This window comes from Erpetoichthys calabaricus, chromosome 5, assembly GCF_900747795.2.
Source record: "Erpetoichthys calabaricus chromosome 5, fErpCal1.3, whole genome shotgun sequence".
In the NCBI taxonomy this organism is placed as follows: Eukaryota; Metazoa; Chordata; class Cladistia; order Polypteriformes; family Polypteridae; genus Erpetoichthys; species Erpetoichthys calabaricus.
Window position 1 is genome coordinate 127,177,517 of NC_041398.2, and position 21,525 is coordinate 127,199,041.

The window sequence follows — 21,525 nt, forward strand, 5'->3', positions numbered from 1 at the left end:
TGGTTCCAACCCAAAAGCGGATTGCCATCGCCCTTTACAAGCTGGCAACCTGCGCTGAGTATAGAGTAGTTGGAGAAACTTTCGGGGTTAGTAAAACTACCGTCCATCGATGTGTATATGCTGTGTGCACCGCTATTAAAGAAAAATTAATGCGGCGTTATATCAGACTTCCGACTGTAGCGGAGGCCAATGAAATTGCATACCGCAATTCCTTGGTTCATCTTGTGCCACAGATTTACGGTGCGCTGGATGGCACGCATGTGCCTAGGGCTGCACGATAACAGAAAAAATGATTATCACGATTATTTTGCTCAAAATTTTTATCACGATTAATAATGACGATTATTCCTTTGGTAAATGAAGTCTGTGACCAAAGCAGTGTAGCCTCGGCCAGTTATTCACAGATGCTGCCCTAATCATATTAGCTGCGTTGTCCGTTGTGATGCACACAAGTCTTTCTTCCACCAAGCCCCAAGCGGACATCGCTTCTTTGAGGCCCACTGCAATAAACTCCGCTGTATGGTCTTGTGGGAAAAACGAAGTTTGCAAAAACTTGCTTTTCATCTCAAACTCGCTGTGAATAAAATGAACTGTCAAGCTCAAATACGGTTCCGCAGTTCTGCTTGACCATAAGTCGGTCGTGGCAGCAAAATATTCAAGGCTGAGCCTGAGAATTTCTCTTTCTATTTCTTTTCGGCATTTCGCATACAGCGAGGGCAGCGCAACATTGGAAAAATGGTTGCGTGAGGGAATGCTATATCTTTTATCAAGTGTTGCGATCATTTTGTTAAACCCCTCACTGCTCACGGTGGTTATTGGACACATATCCTTGGCTATATGGTACGTGATCGCCTCTGTTATTTCCCGGTGTCTTTGCGAGCTAGGCACAGGGCCGCTGCTGGCCAAATGGGTGCCCTAAGCAGAAATTTACTTTTGTGCCCCCTCCCCCCACATATTACGGAAGTAAAAATAAAATAATAAAAAAAACACCTACTATAGGGGCCAAAATAGAACTTTATTCAAATAAAAGTAAATACATAAATAAATTGTATCATTTATAAATTACAATTGTAGCTCTACAGCAAAAAATACAAACTAAAATTACACTTTAAATAAAACATTTATAATAAATAAAATAAACAATAATAAACTGAAATAAAATCCACACTGTCATCTGCTGAAGCTTTCCAAAGTTCAAAATTTACAAAGGCACACTTCTGCTTTTTCTTGAGGCAAAGTCGTAAATGAGCTCTTCATATGATAAAGCCTTTGCTAATTCAGAGTTGATGCTGACAATTGCCAGACCACTCATGCGCTCTTGTGCCATAGATGAGCGCAAGTACGTTTTGATGAGCTTCATTTTAGAAAAACATCGCTCAGCAGAGGCAACAGTTACAGGGAGTGTCACTGCTATGCGCAGAGCAATCCAGAGATTTGGGTACAGAGGTGAGGGCGCGCGCGTCATCACGTGTGCTTAGCCTACTCTGCGTTCACCGTAAAATGCAATATATACGTTTATATTTTTGTTTATTTGTATATGTATATTATTAATATTCATTTATTATTATAATATATAAAAACGATTTTTTTGAGCAGCTGGGATGGTGCCCCCCTGGGAGTTGGTGCCCTACGCAGACTGCGTACTCTGCGTATAGGGAGCGGCGGTACTGGCTAGGCAGATATGGTATTGCGTTGAACAATGTCCCTGATATTGTTGTCTGTGTTGTGGATGGCTGGTAGTTTTTTGTTGTTGCTGTTTGTGCCTTCAGTCGTTGAAATTCTTGATAGTGTACTTTGTGGTGGCTTTTAAGGTGGTTGATGAGGTTTGTTGTGTTACCTTGGGACGTTTGGACGGAACAGGAGCAAAGTTTGCACAAGACTCTTACCTGATCAACATCACATTCCTCGAAATCGAAATAGTTCCAGACAACTGAGTATGACCCCTTTTTAGGAACTAACGATCACACTTCTGCACGTTGCTCCGCCATCATATGTTTATTCTGACTGACTGTTATTGCTGCTATTGACTTCTACTGCTTCAGAAAGCGCTTGCAATCTAGACGCAGTAACGTCATAGTGACGCAGTCCAATCCGTAAACTCAGCCCATAAAAAACAGTTTGGTCTTTATACTGTAAAATCGCGACGATATTTATTAACTGATCGTGGGTCATAAATATCGTTATCGTGAGAAAAAAAAGATTAATCGTGCAGCCCTACATGTGCCTATTCTTCCCCCGACGGAAGGCTACCGCAATTACATTAATCGCAAAGGGTGGCCATCTATTGTTCTCCAGGCCCTTGTCGATGACAGGTGCATTGCGTTGGCACTCCTGGAAGTGCCCATGATGCAGCTGTGTTTGCAGCATCGGATCTGTACAGGTGAGCCTACCTTTCAACATCCCTTCTCAGTGCGATAACAACTGAATTAGTACTGTAACCTGCGTTCCCTTAAGGTTTTTAATTAAAACTGAAATTTGAATTAATACAAAATAACAACGTTTAATCAAAAAAAAAACTCTCTTCATCAGACCATGCGAACCGCTCCGCCATTCTCGTTTTGATTGCACGTGATGAAAATGTGACACATTTATTTGCGTTAAAGCCCTTTTTTCCGACAAAAAGTGTTTCCAATGTAGTTTTTGCGACATCTGAAGTATCGATATGGAATTTATGCGCTAAAGTTAAACGGAAAAATATTATGTCGACATGTACAACATTTTATCGATAATTAGCATTTCCATTAGCTGTATCGGTAAAAAAATTTGAAGCGCTAAATATTTTTTCGCAAAAACTCCTTGGATGGAAACCTGGCTACTGAAATACTCCATGACAAAGTTGCACTGTGGTTTGGCTTTCCGTGCCAGTTAAACAAAGCTGGAAAGGTTATAATTGTTGACCTCTATTGCTTGAACTTAGATGGAGCTTGCGTTATATCTTCTCACTCTCCTTTCTACAATACACAAAACCAATTGGTCAGGATGGCTATAAATTTTCATAATGTGCATTATGAATTGGATGGACCGAATCCATGGACAATGGAATAAGGAGACAAATGAGTAGAAAGTGGACCCTTCTATATTTATGTCAAAACAATACCTTACATTCTTATTTTAGCACTTTTCTCTAAACTAGGAATAACATGGTGACTCTTTCGAATTGTAGGTGCGGTGGATGAAGAGCCGTCATCTGTTACAGGTCGCAAAGACTCTCTAAGCATCAATCTTGAATTTGTTAAAGTCAGTCTGTCCAGGATGAGGAGATCAGGTGGAGCTTTGTTTGTTGAGAGTACAATGCCAGGAAAAAGTGGCAAAATGGAGACAACTTTAATTAATATATCAGGTATTTAAGTTTACTTACATTGTTCAACTGTTTCAACGGTGTCTGTCATTTTTATAACAATTCCTTATCATTTTTATGCAGCTGTGTGTGACATTGGGTCAGCTTCCTTTAAGTATGACATGAGAAGACTAAGTGAGATTTTGGCATTTCCACGTGCATGGTACAGGCGAAGCATTGCTAGGCGTCTGTTTCTTGGAGATCAAACCATAAATTTGCCAGGTAGGGTTAACAAATAGATATATATATTTTTTATTTGTTCACAATTAATTTTAATAATAAGTAAACTGATCTGTGAGACTAAAACCCTAAAGCACTTTTTTTTTAATCTTAGTAGCATCTGGTCCTGGAACTCCTGATTCTGTTGAAGGGGTTAGTCAGCAGCTTTCTCCAGAGTCTTCACGTAAAGCATATTGGAGAACATGGGAGCAGCCTTCCCAATCTGCTTCCTTTCAGAATATGCCGCAGTCTCCCAATGTATTTGGAGAACATTCTCAAAACAGCAACATGTCCCCAGGAGGGCTTTCCCACTCATTGAAATCTCCAGCAGTGTCACGATCTAGAAGTGTCTCTGACTCATCTGTCCCAAGGAGAGGTAAACATGAGTCAAACGTAATATATTTGCAAAGTATGAGCTGAAGGTAAACTTTAAACACAGTATGTACACAGTTATCACAAATGATAGATTGCCTGTAAATCGTTTAAACCGTCAAGAGACCAGGCTCAGCAGATTTTGGTTCACTATTGTACAATGGATCATTTTCCTAGATGTTTTTTTATGGGTCATCTATGCATTTCTGAGGTTGCTTAATTTTGTTCAGGTTTTCAAGGAAGGAAAATAGTTTGTCTTAAGCAAGAAACATCAAGTGATAGATTTTGTAACACAAGCAAATGAACATAGTCCTAGCTTGAATTTTTTTATAGCCATTTTCATTTCGGATCATTGAAGCTACAACTTTTTATTGCCACCATGGAGTGATACACAACCTATATATAATAATGTAATGTTTTGTTTCTGATATTATGATGGAAAGTTGTTTCCAGTGTGAGTGTGATGATGTGATCACAGAGAATTAAGGTAATCATAATCCTCATTTTAGTTTTCTTGTGCATTTTATGTTTCTTAAAAGCAACAGTTTTCATGAACAGCCTAGTGTTTTACACCTTTATAAGCAGATAATTTCTTAAATGTTTTTAATGTTTTTTTTTTCTTTCTTTTTAATGGAATTCACAGATTCCCTTTCAAAAACATCTACTCCATTTAACAAAGCCAGTAAAGCAGCAAATCAACAAGGATCACCATGGGAAACTCTGGTTGTATTTGCCATTAACCTAAAACAACTGAACGTTCAAATGAACATGAGCAATGTCATGGGCAATAACACGTACGTAAGGTTATGTTTCTAGTCTTTTATTTTTCCTCAACAGAAAATCAGGCATTGTAAAATTAATAGAAAATATGGCCCTCCCATTTCAAGAAGTCTATGGTATCTAAATTTGTTTCCTAGAATACAGGGTCAGCATTTAGAGTGATGTACCTTTAGAAATACAGCGGGGTCTGGAATTTCAGGTAACACTGACTGAGATGAACAAACAAAGAGCAAGATATTGTGTTAATTTTATGACACCAAAATAAGAAAAGTAAATATTTAATTGTAATAAAGTATCTTGAATGATTCTTTTTTTCAGAATCCTTGGTGTCAGCATTTTGGTTATCTTTGCCAAAAAACAAATGGCATAAGAATTCTGACATGTCTGGTTAAAAAAAGATCATTAACATAAAATTCTAAAATCTGCTTTATACAAATTCAGGGTCAAGTGGGGCTGGAGGGTATCCTGACAGCATTGGGCAAATGGCCATAAGCAGCTCTGGACAGGAGCCCATCTATTGCCTGGTCCACTTGTATGAGTCCACGGTCACTCAAACTGGAGCCAGTCACCAATTTTGGTGCATTCATGCAAAGCAGGGTCACATCTATGGCACCATTTACAAACAATAAGATAGAATGTGCATGGTTTTCAATACATATCCTTGTTTAAAGTAAATGTATTGTAAGGATATATTTGTCTTAAGTCATGCCTCTGTGACTCTTAATCTTAAAATACACTTAATCAGTATTACATTATTTTTTGTACCAGAGCAACCAGTAAATATTTATACTGCAAGATATTCAGTGCTCTGGGTCGGATTTGAGCTTTAAAGCCACTGTATTGCCCACTTTGCTACTGTAATTTTCTTTTGGTATAACAAAATCAAGTATGAGAAGATTTTACAAATATTTTGTGTTACAGAATGGTAAGTGATTATGGCTCACAGCTCTAAGAGACTGGGTTCAAATCCTATGCCCAGATGTTTCATGGGTGAAGTTTCCATGAGAGTGCACTGCTATAAACTGGCAATGTCTGCAGGGCTGGTTCTTTCCTTACAGCTGATGTTATCCAGTCCAGGTTTGCAGGGATTGGAGCCTACCCTGGTAACATGTATGAATAAGGAATAGCTCAATGGATTTGACTTGAGAGAATAGAACAAGTTTCTGAGAAAATGATGAACCAAAACCGTATTCTTTTTTTTTTTTTTTTTTATTTTATTGTCATCATTCCATACAAATAGATCAATTTTTACAAAAAATCGGATGGAAAACAAATCAACCCCCACCCCTGTGAAAAGAGAGCATGGCCAGCGGCGTAAAACTTAAACTATCAATTTATTTATTTTTACTAGCTTTATTAGGTGGATAAAGGTAAATGGAGAAGAAAAAGAAAAGGGAAGAGAATCTGCTTCCTCAAGAGCTTAGAATTAAGAGCTTATTCTAAAATGTTATTGATTAGATCCTGCCAGGTTTTGAAAAAGTTCTGCACAGATCCTCTAACTGAGAATTTGATTTTTTCCAATTTCAAAACTGTATTCTTAAGAAAGTGAATTTCATTAACAGTTATTCCATCTGATCAGATCAACTTCTGCTGCTGGAAATGTGTCATGAAGAGGACGGCCTGAGGTGTATTTAAAGAGAAGGCATATGCTGTTTGCCCCACTGTATTGTATTTAGCCAGTTTTACTGGAAAGTCAAAACAATAAACCACAAAGTACTGGAGGGCAATTTTAGTTTCTGTTTACACAGCATTGTGACATCTCACTTCCCACATTACAAAGGTGTAGATGACAACCAAAGCTATTCAATTTTTGTGAATTTGTCCGCCCATACACTAAATAACTCCACAGAATGTTTTTTTTGTTATTGTGATCCATCTTATTCACTCCAATACTGTTGGTCCACTAGCATCTCCCGCCTTCAGTTACCAGGGGCAGTCAATGCAACAACAAAGAAACATTCCATAAGTGTTTGAAATGCAAACTGCCTCTTTTGAAATTAGTAATATTTTACAAAGGTGATGAAAGATGAAAAAGCAAATAAAAAGGCAAACAGTTTTTTAATTTGCCCTCCAAATTTAGATACTAGTTTTCTTCTGTTTTGATGAAGAAGATGCCATGGCATCTCTAGAGGTTTGTTTTCAACACCATTCCAGCAGCTGAACTTCTTGTTTTCCTCTCCCCTGTGGCAATTCGTTTTTTATTATTATAACCATTATGGTATTACAAACTGCCCATACTCAATTGTAAATTAATTTACATTCACCTCTGTTACCCACCTTTTATTTGTTTTTCTAACAGCATTTTGTTTTTTACTATTTGTAAAGTATTTTGAACTACATACAGATTAGTGTGAAAATATGCTATATAAATCAATATTATTGTTTAGGTGGACTACAAGTGGTTTGAAAAGCCAGGGTCGTCTGTCTGTAGGCAGTAACAGAGACCGGGAGATCAGCATGTCGGTTGGCTTGGGAAGGTCAAAGTTGGATTCTAAAGGAGGTGTGGTTGGTGGAAATATTGATGTCAATGCCCTCGAGATGGTTGGTATGTAACATTCAATTCAGTAGTAATGTATAAAGGAAAAAATTGACAGCCATCTTTTTTTTTTTTTTTTTTTTTTTTTTTGTATGGAACAGCTTTTCTCATCCATTTTTCTATTGTTATGCCAACAAACACATTGTAATGTATGGCAGTACAGTCAAATGACGGTTTCATTATTCCTGTTTGGTTAGTAAAAGCAGAGTAAATTGGAGTCCATTTTTAACACAATGTTAACATTTCAAAACATGCTTCATGATTTCTTATTTCAGCTCACATCTCTGAACATCCAAACCAACAGCCCAGCCATAAAATCCAAATCACCCTTGGTTCAACAGAAGCCCGTGTTGATTACATGGGGTCCAGCATCTTAATGGGCATTTTCAGTAATGCAGACCTACAGCTTCAAGATGAATGGAAGGTCAATCTCTGTAATGCTCTGGACACAAGCTTGTCAGAGAAAAGGTACAGAAATGCAATCTCTTTGATTGGGGCAGTTTCATTTTATTGTGTTAAAAGTTTGAGGTGGAAGAACTAGGATTAGTAAAGTAGTTACAGTAAGAATGGAATATGAATAAGGTTAGAGTCAAGTAAGTGTAGGAGAAAGAAAAGAGGAATCTTCCATGTGACTCAAACAAGCCCACCAGGGAAGTTTCACAGAGAGCCCTAGGGAGGGAGTTCATAAGAGAGCAGGAGCTACAAAGATGAAGGAGCACACAGGAAGAGATTCCAGATGGACCTTAGGAATTGTGAAGAGGCTGGTGTGAGAAGATCTTAGCCAGCTGGTGGGTCAGTAAGGCATAAATGAGGATGGCCGATTATCTGGGGTGCCAGTCACAAGGAAAGTTTTGTGCATTTTCCAATACAATTATAATGCAGGTAGCCAGCATCACTGAGCCCAATGGGAGGGGATGTGCTCAGTATGGTTGGTCCGTATCAGAAGTACGGCCGTTTGTATTTTGAATTTGTTGCCATCATTTGATACACTGAACGGAAAGATCAATTAAAAATGAATTTTAATATTTCACTGCTTTCTCAAGACGAATCCTAAAATGAGGTGTAGTGAGATGGAACAGGGCTTTTGGAGTTGAAATACAGATCCAAGAAGAAACAGTTTAATTTTATTTATCATATGTAGGAATTTATTGTATGTTGTTGAGGCAGAAGAAGTCTTTGTGCAGAGTTTGGTATTGTCTGAATGGGAGTGAAATGTCAGGTGTTGCTGCTAAGTCAGGTAGCACAGAGGTAGTATGCAGATATTGAGTAGAAGTGAATCATATACAGAACCATGAGGAACACCATTGGAGAGAGGCAATATACAGTTTGATAACTGTGCGCAAATAGTACTAGTACTGACTCTTTGTGGCAGAACAAGCCAGTGGCTAAAGCTGCTAAAGAAACGCTTATGATGATGTGAGTGGGCAGCATTAGTCATGAAGTCCTTTAAGTTTGCAATTTTCCTTTTGTCTGGTATGGTCTCTAGTGAGTCTGGGGTCAATCTTGCAATGCAGCTGGCCTTCCTCATCAGTTTATTTAGGTGTCTCGCAGACCACAGTGCAGAACAGCATGTTGGCCTCTATGGAGTGGTAGAACATCCCCATCTGTTTGTTGACCCTGTTCTGGCAACTTTTCCACAGCAAATCCATGTTGTCTGCCTAACACAGCCTGCTCTTCAGATGGACCCTTCATATATTTAGGAGTTTGCATCATATTTATGGTATGATGGTGGATCTGAGAGACTTTGACACACTGAAGGTTCATCACCAACTCCTTTGTCCTTATAATATTAATCAATTTTAGCCAATTTTGCCTGTACCACATTACAAAGGCCTCCACTATAATTTAATATTTACATAATTTTTGTGAGAAATATGTAACTGCTAATAAAGCATCCTGGTGTTTTCTTATTGCAGTTCTCGGTATGTAAATGTAGACCATTAATGTCAGCTTGGTGTTTTCAAGCAAAACTTCACTACCACCTCCAAACGTTAAAATTCGTCACGTACCAAAATGAGGAAGAGTAGAAAATGAATGGAAACATCGACTTTGGAGATCAGAATGAACATTACTTCATAGGCATGAAAAATATACCTCATATAATGCTAAATTGAGACTGTCATTTGAGGATGTTTTCCAAATTGCTTCCCAAGAAAAGAATTTCAGACTTGTGTCTGAATTATGATTACTGTGCCAGAGTGAGGGAAATGATATGACCTGACCCAAAGTACTCCCATTAGTCACAAGTGTAGCACCTGGTGTACTTGCACAGTGGCCAAAGAATTTGGTGGAGAAACAAGACTGGCCCTGCATTTAATTCCATAAGGGCAGCATACCCTTGTCTAAGATGCAGTCATAAGGGACGATTATAGAGGCCCAGTTCCCTGTACCTTTCTACTTTGTAAGCTATGCTTTTGTTCACTTAAAAAAGACATCAAAGAAATCCCAGGGAGAGATGCTAGGGTCTTAAGGAATAGACAGTAAGACAGATAGTGCAGGAGCCTTTCTATCTGGTTTATATTTTAAAAGGTATATTTGGGACAGCGATATACAGTTTTATGTAGTGTCTTAGCAGGAAACAACACAACACGTGATTACAGTAGATATAATATCAGATGTTGGGTAAAAGTTTAATGTGCTGTCTCATTACATTCTAAAACAAGTGCCTTTAGTAGATTGAACTGTTGCTTTGAAGTTGTTCTTTGTGATGGAAGGTCTCCTGCACATTCCTTGACACTATGTTCTTTTTCTGTTTTTAGTGAAATCTTTGTTCATGGAGATCTTCAGTGGGATATCTTTCAAGTTATTATTTCTCGATCTACCACTCCTGACCTTATTAAAATTGGCATGAAGCTTCAGGAATTCTTCACACAGCAGTTTGACACCAGCAAGAGAGCTTTGTCTACCTGGGGACCGGTCCCTTACGTGCCTCATAAGGCTCCTGTGATAAATACAGAAAAAGGTTCTGCAGAGCAGAGTAAGTGCATCTGAGTGATTGAACTGCGTGCTATAGTACTTGATTTGTGTGTCTTAATGCTTACTGTCACGTTCAGATTTATGGCACTGAATTTGACAGTGCTTTGTGAAATGGCCTTTCTTCTTTTATTACTTGACTTGAATTGTCTTCTGTTAATCTGAACATAAATAACATGAAGTCTGCGTAAATCTTGATTGTAAATGGCCAAATATGAAATGCTGACCAAAATTGTCTTAGATATATGTATACTGGCTATCCAGCTTTTAAATAAGTTGAGAAAGTCAAATTCATTCATATTTGTCATTTTTGGTCGTTTACCAGTAGAACAAGGGACCATACCGTGCTTTAATTTTATAATAGTTTATTTTATAAAGAAGACTAATGAATTTGCTATTGCAAATGACAGAATGTTTACAGCTCAAAAACCCTGTTGCTCCTGGCCAAACAAAATTCTTCATCGTTTTGTGGAATTTTTTAGAAGAATCTAGAACAAAATGTTGAAAAGCTTTTTTGCTTTGTGACATCGGCTTTGCAAATCACACACAGACTAAATTTCAGGTGAATAGGGAGAGTGACAAACTGGGGTCATTTGTTCATTTTTGGTGTGTGGAGTGCTGAACACTCGAAACGGTGTGAGCAGCCAGCTGTGTTGTAATGATGGAAGAACCAGTCACCTGTTAGCCACAACTGGGGACATTTCTTCCGCAAATCCTGATGCAACCTTCTCAAAACTTAGATATAAAAGCTTTGGTTGATTGCTTGACTGTCTGTAGCATAACAACTGTTCCACCGCATTATTCCCTAACAGGAAACAAAATTTTACTGCCACACAAACACATTAAAAGAGTCTTTGAAAAAAAATTGACTGAAGCTGAACACAGGACCTCACAACAATGCCAGATGGTACACTGATGCAGAAGAGTTTCTAGAATATTCACCTAGCGGGGGAAGCATGTACTAAAAGGGGCCTGCCCTCCAGAAGATGATTCCATTGGGTTGGGTCCCTACTCATATTTATTATGTTATATTTGACATAGTCTAGCACGATTAGGGCAGACAGACGGTGATCGCACCACCTGGAGTGGCAGTGCTTACCTCAGACAAGCCTGGCAGGTGACCCTTGGATGCACATGCGTGACATTATATATCAAATGAATTATTCAATTTACCATTCAGAGAGTGAGATGTATGAAGATAAGTAAATTAAACTGAGAAATTGAAATTATCATTGGAATTTTTGAATATACTGATTATAAGATTACCAAAATTTCTTTTGTTTTTTATAGATGTAAACTACAAAATAAGGTGATGTAAATTAGTATTACCTTGCTTACTTCTGATGTACAATAATGAATCATTTTCACAGCTATACTGATATTCTTTCATTTATATAGGTTTAATTTCTATTGCACTGAATCATCATTACATCGTCAAATGTTACATCACCAAGATTGCATCTCTTTGGCCTAAATAACTTGCCAGCAACACTAAAAATGCATTCCCGTATCACCCAGACCCAGCCTTGTGTTTTCAGGATGTGTTTTACTGTTGCTGGGGGTTCACTACCATTTAATAATGGTACCATTTTATGTGCCACATCAATGATGCTTTACAAAGCTTTAAAAACTGTTCAGTGCACTGTCCAAGATTACACAATCAAACCTCATTGGCAGCAGTGTTCTCCCTTTTGATACTGACCCTTTCTGTAGTTTTCTGAGGATACACTTATCTCTTAATTCAGTTACATCCAACCCTAGTAGTTTGCCGCAGAACAAAAACAACAGAGAAGTGTGAATTAAAACGAACCATAAATGTGCAACAACAAATTTACGTACTTCAAAACATCTGCATTTTTCTTAGATAACATGTAATGCATATATTATGCAATATATAATATTTAACAAATCAAGACAAACACTTCAATTGTTTCTATTCATTCAAATTCCATTGCAGTTATTTTCCTCTTAAGCTGGGTGCAATTCAAATTCCTTTTCTAAGTCCAAGAATTGAATTGCCCATACATTTACAATTCAGTTCATGAATGGCACCGACCCTGCATGATGTGTTACTGCCCGGCAGCGTTTAGCCATTAATACCACAGATGGTTTGAGACGAGGACATTCTGCTGTATGCTTTTACAGTGTACTTTACTTTTCACAGTTGCAGGGTTGCTTTGAAGTAAAGAAATGCAATCTTGTCATTCCGATTATTCATGTTGGTGAAGGGATACCCAGTTAGGATATCAGTGAGCTCTGCTGTTTGGGTGACATCAGACATGCATTTAAACCTTCACATAGTGCTGTAAATAACGCATTTCCAATTCAGACCATTCACACTAGAGTGGTACATAAATGCTTCTACAAAGAAATTGTGTGAGGAGTGTGAAAAACTAAAGGAATAAAAAGATATTCAATATTTCCAATATTTTATTTCTATCAGTTTGTGACTTTTAATATATTTATATCTCATTAGTTCTGGATGCAGCACATCATCGCCACTGGCCGGGAGTTCTCAAGGTTATAGCGGGGTGCTACATATCCCTTTTTCAAATGCCATTGCCAGAAGATGCTGTTCAGCTAGGCGGATCCATGAGCCTCCATGGGAATCACATGACACTGGCCTGTTTCCATGGACCCAACTTCCGGTCCAAATCTTGGGCCTTGTTTCACTTAGAAGAGCCAAACATTGCTTTCTGGACTGAAGCTCAGAAGATATTGGAGGATGGTATGTGTCACTTTAGATTTTTATTGTTATATACTATATGTGCTTATTCACATGATCTGTTTTAAAAGCTCGGTTTAAGATAGATAGATACTTTATTAATCCCAAGGGGAAATTCACATACTCCAGCAGCAGCATACGGATACAAAAAACAATATTAAATTAAAGATTGATAACAATGCAGGTAAAAACAGACAATAACTTTTTATAATGTTAACGTTTACCCCCCCGCTGGAATTGAAGAGTCGCATAGTTTCAGGGAGGAACGATCTTCTCAGTCTGTCAGTGGAGCAGGACATTGACAGCAGTCTGTCGCTGAAGCTGCTCCTCTGGTAGGAGATGACACTGTTTAGTGGATGCAGTGGATTCTCCATAATTGATAGGAGCCTGCTGAGCGCCCGTTGCTCTGCCACAGATGTGAAACTGTCCAGCTCCATGCCAACAATAGAGCCTGCCTTCCTCACCAGTTTGTCCAGGCGTGAGGCGTCGTCCTTCTTAATGCTGCCTCCCCAGCACACCACCGTGTAGAAGAGGGCGCTCGCCACAACCGTCTGATAGAACGTCTGCAGCTTCTTAACTCTTTTAGGGCTAATTTTTTTTTTTTGTTTCTTTTCTCCCAGGGCTGAATATTTTTCCAAAAACTAACATTTTTTAAAAAAGAACACAAAGCAATTGTTTAACATATCAAATCAACAAAAAATATTTACTTTTGACAAATGTTACTGTCTTGCATGTTGTATGAGCTCTCTATGATTTCACATACATATCACATACATTTTACACAGCAAAGTCTGATCTCGCTCAAAGCAGCCAATTTCAGTCATTGCCACATTGCACTCCTTACAATATGTGTTGCTTTGGTGCCTATTTTTCAATTGTCTGTTGCTGCACTTTCTCACATATATTGTTAGTGTGTACTATAGAGAGAGACAAGTCACCCATTTGCCATCGTGCCATGCCACTGCCACCAAGTTTTCTGCCTGCATGAAAACCGTATTGTCACCTCTTTTCATCTTCTGAAACTTTATGAACTTTATGCATGGAGTTATAGCCTGGCTCACCCCATGGGATTTGCTTCTGTTTATTACAGAAGTGAATAAAACTTTGCAGCAGCACGTACCTAAGCCACCAGGGGACAAAACACGTTTGGACCAATGCTCCCTGAAGTTATATCACCAGTTCTGTCCCATCTCTATTTGTAATGCCACAGCGCGCTTCATCTCGTCTTTCGTTGTGGGTTTCCACTTTGAAAAACAAGAATGCGATGCAAACGCAGCCCACGATTCAAAAAAAATCTCTGCCTACCTGTTTGTCTCGTCTGACAGTAGCTGAAAAGCAGCATCAGGAGAGAGCAGCCTGAAGTACAGCAGCTGGTGATCTGTCGTGTCCAACAGCAAGCCATGCCGTCTTGTAAACTCCGGTAGCCAGATCGGCTCTCAACGGATCAATGTCTGTGTATTTATCCCATGCGAACCTTGCCGTAGATGCATCGGCTGCGCGAAGGCACTCAACTGGCAGCAGATCCACTGGTGTCTGATCAGCTGATGCCTGTTTCTCACTCTCTTGCTCAATCTCCTGATCACTGCCAATAAAATCCGATTCTGAAAAATCAAGAGTCCGACTCCGCGATAACGCGCAAAACATCGTCTGCCAAGTGTTTTCTTTTCTGCACTTGCTTCGCTGCCTTTTCACATGTCGGTACCATCTTGCCATTGTTTACATTTCGCAACTCACGCACATGCAAGGATTAGTTGCCGAGTCAACAAGTCTAGCATTCCTCCAAGCACAGAGGGAATGCCTGTGACGTGACAGTGAGGATTTGTCGCCATTAACAGCCGATTGTCGCCCCCTATCCGTGGATGTCGACTTTTGTCGACATTCGCCTTCAACCCCTCCTGTCGACAAAAGTTGACATCCGCCCTAAAAGAGTTAAGCTTGCCAGTCTTCTAAGGAAGTATAACCGGCTCTGCCCTTTCTTACTACACAGAGCATCAGTATTGCCAGTCCAGTCTAATTTATCATCCAGCTGCACTCCCAGGTATTGATAGGTCTGCACCCTCTGCACACAGTCACCTCTGATGATCACGGGGTCCATTAAGGGCAAATTTTCAACATTTATCTTTTAACATTTCCTTGGCTGTTTAAAAAACGTTTTATCAATGTCTAAATTTACTTTAAACCTATGTCATTTTAAGGTCAATAATAGAATTGTTTCCTTCCACAGGGTCCAGCGATGATTCAACATATATTGTTCAGACTCTGGACTTTCATTTGGGTCACAATACAATGGTCACTAAACCATGTGGTGCTCTTGAAAGCCCCATGGCAACTATTACAAAAATTACAAGACGGCGTCATGAAAATCCACCACACGGGGTAGCCAGTGTCCAGGAGTGGTTCAACTATGTAACTGCCATGAGAAATGAAGGTACCTCATTTTTGAGTGCTGTTTATTGCATGTTTGCTAATGAAAGAATAAGAGGTGAGGAAATTTTATCAGTCCACAAGGTGGGGTAGAGAGCTACATGAACAATACGGTGTGTGTGTGTGTGTGTAGTCACAAATAAGTAACAGTCACAGGAGGTGTTAATAATAATATTTATTTATATAGCGTCTTATCCCCAACAAACAATGAGCATCTGTAAACATACAGTGCTAACATCAACTCAGCCTTTAATCTTCCACTCTCCCCTAAAGTTATTAAATATTTAAAGGGGGGGGGGGGGGTTCTAGCCTGTTGCAAGTCCAGTAAAGACCTTTAATTCTTGGTTATTAAGTTCACACTTGTGTGTGCAGTAATAGCCAAAATAGTAGCAGACAAGATACAAGAAGAAATGTAAGTGTACATCACAACAGTACTGATAGAGCAGCATAGTGTCACAGTGGTAAATGCTGTTGCCTAACCCATCCGGTGTTCAGTTCCCATGCTTGGCTGCATGCCGGTTTTTTCTGGTACTCTGGTCTTCATCCCACTCTCTTGTTGCTAAACTGTGTGCGTACAGGCCTTGTAATGAAATGGCATCCTGGCCAGGGTTGTTTTCTGTCTTGCACCCAATTTCTGCCAGAGTTGCTTTTAGACAACTGGATTAAGCAGCTTTGAGAATGTGACAGAGAGGTAAAAATCATATGTACCGAGTATCATACAGTATCTATGGCAGTATTACATTATTGCCTTGCACTTGCACATTTTGCCCAATTTATTGTATGCATGTACACTAACTAAATCACTTTGCCATGTCTCTATGCTGTATATGCAGCCACTGCTGGATGTTTGTGGGAGGAGGTGATTTGTGCGAGTGGTTTGGAGACCTTTAATAAACTAGTCACTGACCTGGAGGAAGAAATGTCTGCAAAACTATAGTGTGATGTCTGTACACTGCTGCATTCAACAGAATTGTGCAGTAACCCATGGTAAAATTTTAATACAAGAAGTTAATTGGAAAGGTTGGCAGAAATTAAATGTAAATGTTAATGTTTTGTTGGTTTTGAATGGGTTACTTTCATCTTGCAGGGAAAAAAATAGAGAAGGAGATGCACTCTGCAGTATTTTAAAAATCAATTACAATTTGAAACATTTTTCACTATGCTTCTTATTTCAGAGTTAAACCTTCTACGCAATGTTGATGCTAACACTACAGAGAATGGAGTAGCTGCCAAAAGCTCCAGCTTGCTGAGTGGATTCCGAGGAGGGTCAAGTTATAACCATGAGACAGAGACTATCTTTGCTCTTCCAAGAATGCAGTTAGACTTTAAATCAATTCATGTACAGGAGCCCGATGAGCCTTCCCTGCAAGGTAAAATCATCAATGTCTAATCAAAGATTACATGCAGTTCACCTTATTTATTTGGTTCATTGTATGTACAGTACCGTAACTAACTATGATAACAAGTCATGTCACTTCTTATTCAGAATCAGCCTGTAAGCCAAAGGTGGAATGCAGTGTTGTGACAGAGTTTACTGACCACATCTGTGTCACAATGGATGCAGAACTGATTATGTTCTTGCATGATATGGTATCAGCCTACCTGAAGGAGAAAGAGAAGGGTAAGTATTAAGGGAAACAGTGTATTATAATGTAGAGCATCATTTATTGGGTCTGGTGGACAGTGAGGTTCAAATCCTGCCACTGACCCTGTGTCAACCTGAGCAAGTCACTTCACTTGCCTGTGCTCCATTTGGAGAATGAAATGTAACCAATTGCTTCTCAAATGGTGTAAGTTGTTTTGGATGAAGGCATCAGCCAAATAAATAAATGTAAAACCTAGACTGGTTTCTAATGGAGCATTTGGAATGTGTATGTAATGAACTTCAATCAAAACCTTACAATTCACCTTGCAATACATCATATAAAGCAGCTCTTTAGTGAGCGCCAAGTCTGTGTTAGCCTTTTGAGAATTCTGCCCGTTTGCTAGGACAAATGCTCCATAGTAGTAGTAAAGAAATTCCAGCAATTCTTGACATTCTCTGCTGGAGGCCAGTTTCTTTTCACTTATTCTGCTAGGAAGGCATCTCCAGAGAAGAACAGCAGGATGAGCTCACTTATGCACTTAGCAGAACCTGATTGGTGGGTGCTGCAGAGATGGTTGTCCTTCTGGAAGGTTCTCCTCTCTCCACAGAGGACCTCTGGAGCTTTGACAGAGTGACCATCGGGTTCTTGGTCACCTCCCTGACTAAGGCCCTTCTCCCCCGATCGCTCAGTTTAGATGGCCGGCCAGCTCTAGGAAGAGTCCTGGTGGTTTTGAACTTCCTCCACTTACGCATGATGGAGGCCACTGTGCTCATTGGGACCTTCAAAGCAGCAGAAATGCCTCGCGACAATCCTGTCTCAGAGGTCTACAGACAATTCCTTTGACTTCATGCTTGGTTTGTGCTCTGACATGAACTCTCAACTGTGGGACCTTATATAGACAGGTGTGTGCCTTTCCAAATCATGTCCAGTCAACTGAATTTACCACAGGTGGACTCCAATTAAGCTGCAGAAACATCTCAAGGATGATCAGGGGAAACAGGATGCACCTGAGCTCAATTTTGAGCTTCATGGCAAAGGCTGTGAATACTTATGTACTTGTGCTTTCTCCGTTTTTTTATTTTTAATAAATCTGCAAAAACCTCAAACTTTTTCATGTTGTCATTATGGGGTGTTGTGTGTAGAATTCTGAGGAAAAAAATGAATTTAATCCATTTTGGAATAAGGCTGTAACATAACAAAATGTGGAAAAAGTGATGCAACTCAAGATTAGGTTAAAGTGTTTTCCTAAACAGTTAATTTGAAATGAATAATACTACAGTATTTAAATACACTTGCAGCCTAAGATGTATATCTCTAATTTTAATATTAAATTTATATTTTTAGCCCTTTTTCCCTCTCGCATCTTCGCTGGTCGACCAGGACAAAAGAGTCCCACAACGAATCGAGATAATGGAGCAAATGATGAAGACAAAGCAGAGGCCATTAACTACACTTCGGTGGACTGGAGAGAGTTTGTGTGTAACACATGGCATCTGGAGCCAACCCTAAGGTAAAGAGTTGGTGATAATTATATGCAACTTGCAAACTAACTTTACTGAAGCTGCCTCTATTTAGATATACAGTAGTCTTCATTGTACATTTTCAGTATATTTTGAACAGATGTTTTCTAAAGACAGAATTCTTAATAAACCCTCTGCTGAAATTTGCCTTTACCAGGAAATAAAGCACATTGTAGGAACAATAGCACTGAATCATTATTGTATACTATTTCACAAAACATTAAAGCACCAATATAAAGTTAATACAGTGTAAAGCCACCATCTCACTCTGGAGTAACCTGTATGTACTGTGCCACAGAATTTAGTACTTTCAGTACTCACTTCTAAACTGAGAAATTGACTGCCATCGTGATACACATTTTAAATATTTGATAGAAGGTATGTAGGTCAGAGACCTAAAGTGGCAAGTGCCCAAAGGTTGAAATAACCAAAAAATTGATGATTTTGTTAGGATATTTGACAGTATGGCAATCTCTGGCACTGATTTTACTGAATGTACTCAGAGTTATGTACTGTATGCTGGTGGGGTCCCAACAGATTCATGGCACCAGATACACTTGTGTGTGGTGCAGGATGGGAGTAGGTGGCATTGAAGTTGGCTCTGTGCCTTAAATAGGCCCCAGGCTTAACTTTAAGTTTAGTAGCTTTCTCTCAACACAGCGATACCCAAAACCTGAAATACCTGGAGCTTGCCTTGAGTCAATGAGAGCCCCTGTTTTCCTTTCACCTCTTTTTTGACCAGAAAACAGCAATTTAAAGAAAACAAGCATTTTTTTCCCCCCACACTCCTAGTCTGCTCCATTTCATAACGTTGACTTTTTGGGGGATGAACTGCTTTCTGAATGCTGACCCCAGTGGACTTTGTGGAAAATGGTATATTCATGAGACGTAAAAGAAAGCAAAGACCCACAACAGGAGTGATTTTTGAAATGCCACTTTGAGTCTAATGGAAGCTGCTCCATAGGCCACAGTTTGTGTGGTCCTGCTAGGTCTTCAACATTTGTATTCCCACTTACATCTGCATATTGTTTACAGATCATAGGCAACTTCGAACAGTTTGTGTGGCCTCTTAAAGCATTTGACTTTAATAGTGCTCTCTTGTATATAAATTATACACTAACACACAACTCCTATACTGCTTTGTGTAAATCTTACCCGATTTTAAGTTGCATTTCATTTTCTTCTTTGTTTTCTAGATTAATTTCTTGGACAGGGAGGAAGATTGACCCTGTGGGCGTTGATTACATTCTTCAGAAGCTGGGTTTCCACCATGCGAGGACTACAATTCCAAAATGGCTGCAGCGGGGGGTGATGGATCCTCTGGATAAAGTCCTTTCAGTTCTGATCAAAAAACTGGGCACAGCTCTTCAAGATGAAAAAGAAAAGAAGGGACGAGACAAGGAAGATCATTAAGTTAACTATGGAGTTTGATTATTGATGAATTTTTCATTAAAAGCCAGCTTTTATAGTTGTAATTTCAATGGAAATGCTGTAAAGATACACATCATATTTACAAACCTCTTGCAAATTTCTGTTGACTACTGATCTGTAAATACTGTTTGAGCCACCATTTCATTGGGAATGTAGCTGTTTACTGTGGAGCTTGCTGCTGCTGAAATCTTTTTTTAAAAAGACATTGCACAAGTTATTTTCTTTCATTTCATAGGGTGAACCAACTGGTAGTAGCATAGCATTCCATTTTTAAGTGCAATATGCCTCATGTATATACTTGGTCTGAATCTTCAATGTGAATTTATTGTTCCAGTTTACATTAACACTGTCTAGACACTGTACTATCGCACTATACTACTCACTTTTTAGGCTTTTTTATATCCCCAAAGCAATTTTAAATAATTTTTAATTAACAAGTAGAGGTGGGTTGTAGGGAAGTTCTAGTATCTCAACCAAAATCAGGTGAACAAATTAAAAACAATTAATTTCAATGTGTTATTGGCTGCAACCATCAAACGCTACAAAATAATTGCAATTCAAACATTTTATGGTGTACAGTATATTCAGATGATATCAATTTGTAACTTTTATATTGTGGCAGTATTATTATAAAGTATGCAATGCATTCTTTGCAAGGGCTGTAGTGTTAACTGTGGATGTACAATTCATGTAAAAGCAGTATAGTTCTTTACTTACCTAAAAAACACACATTAAAACTTTTCTCTGAAGCTGTGGTATGGGGCAAACTTTAAATTGTGTAAATTCTCCTTTGGTAATACTTAATAAATATAATTTGAAAATTTCAATTTTTGTTAATGGTAGTACATTTTTTCTTAAACACTTGTCTTTCTGTTACCATAAGCAGCATCTCCATTAATGTATACTAAAGCAATAAAATTCAGACAAGCCGTTCTTGTAAGACTAACAACCACCGAGTTCTTAATTTATAACCGTAAGCTTCACACTCAAATCACTTGGTGCACTTTCTAGCAAGAGGCCAATGTGATGGCAAACTGGGTCATGTAAACGAATATTCTCCACCTAAATGCCAAGTAAGCCAGTATGGCTATAATGACCTCCTTTTGCCCTAAACATCTAATATAGTTTTATTATTATAGAATGCTGCAGGGATCTGTGGTATCCAGGTGAACTTCTCCAGACTGGTGGTAAGGCTGTCCTCTTGGCATTGCAAGCAATCTGTGCTTCCATTTGGGATACTGGCGTCCTCCCAAATGACTGGAAAACAGGACTTGTTGTCCCAATCTGGAAAGGGAAGTGTGATCACCTAGATTGCAGCAACTACAGGGGGATAACACTGCTCTCCTCAATAGGATCACCTACCAGCAACCACAGCAGTCTAGATTTACACCGAAAAAGTCTGCCATCAACCTCATCCTGGTATTGAGGGTTCTGATCAAGCGTAAAAGAGAATATCACTACGGTTTCTTTGCAGCCTTTGTCGAGCTGCCATGTGGGACATCCTAAAACTTTGTGGGATCCCCTCGAAGTAGCTGGATGTCATGGCTAGCCTGTACACTGGAACTGCAAGTGCTGTCCAGAGTGGAGGCAGAACCTCTGCATTTTCCCCCCTTGATTCTGGA

The 21,525-nt window shown here is 39.0% G+C and overlaps 1 protein-coding gene across 10 annotated transcripts in view; it reads left to right on the forward strand.

Moving 5' to 3' along the window:
• kiaa1109 (KIAA1109 ortholog) overlaps nucleotides 1-20,730 on the forward strand; it is a 371,922-nt gene extending 351,192 nt beyond the window's left edge. For all 10 annotated transcript variants that reach the window (XM_051928377.1, XM_051928381.1, XM_051928382.1 and 7 more), the window contains 13 exons: nucleotides 3,164-3,340; nucleotides 3,422-3,559; nucleotides 3,675-3,932; nucleotides 4,572-4,722; nucleotides 7,096-7,253; nucleotides 7,520-7,712; nucleotides 10,004-10,221; nucleotides 12,694-12,945; nucleotides 15,167-15,370; nucleotides 16,542-16,736; nucleotides 16,853-16,987; nucleotides 18,297-18,462; nucleotides 19,669-20,730. In XM_051928377.1, the coding sequence (XP_051784337.1) occupies nucleotides 3,164-3,340; nucleotides 3,422-3,559; nucleotides 3,675-3,932; nucleotides 4,572-4,722; nucleotides 7,096-7,253; nucleotides 7,520-7,712; nucleotides 10,004-10,221; nucleotides 12,694-12,945; nucleotides 15,167-15,370; nucleotides 16,542-16,736; nucleotides 16,853-16,987; nucleotides 18,297-18,462; nucleotides 19,669-19,885 (2,462 nt within the window). In that variant the 3' untranslated portion in view covers nucleotides 19,886-20,730. The remainder of the gene's footprint in view (nucleotides 1-3,163; nucleotides 3,341-3,421; nucleotides 3,560-3,674; nucleotides 3,933-4,571; nucleotides 4,723-7,095; nucleotides 7,254-7,519; nucleotides 7,713-10,003; nucleotides 10,222-12,693; nucleotides 12,946-15,166; nucleotides 15,371-16,541; nucleotides 16,737-16,852; nucleotides 16,988-18,296; nucleotides 18,463-19,668) is intronic.
• Nucleotides 20,731-21,525: the final 795 nt, after the last annotated feature.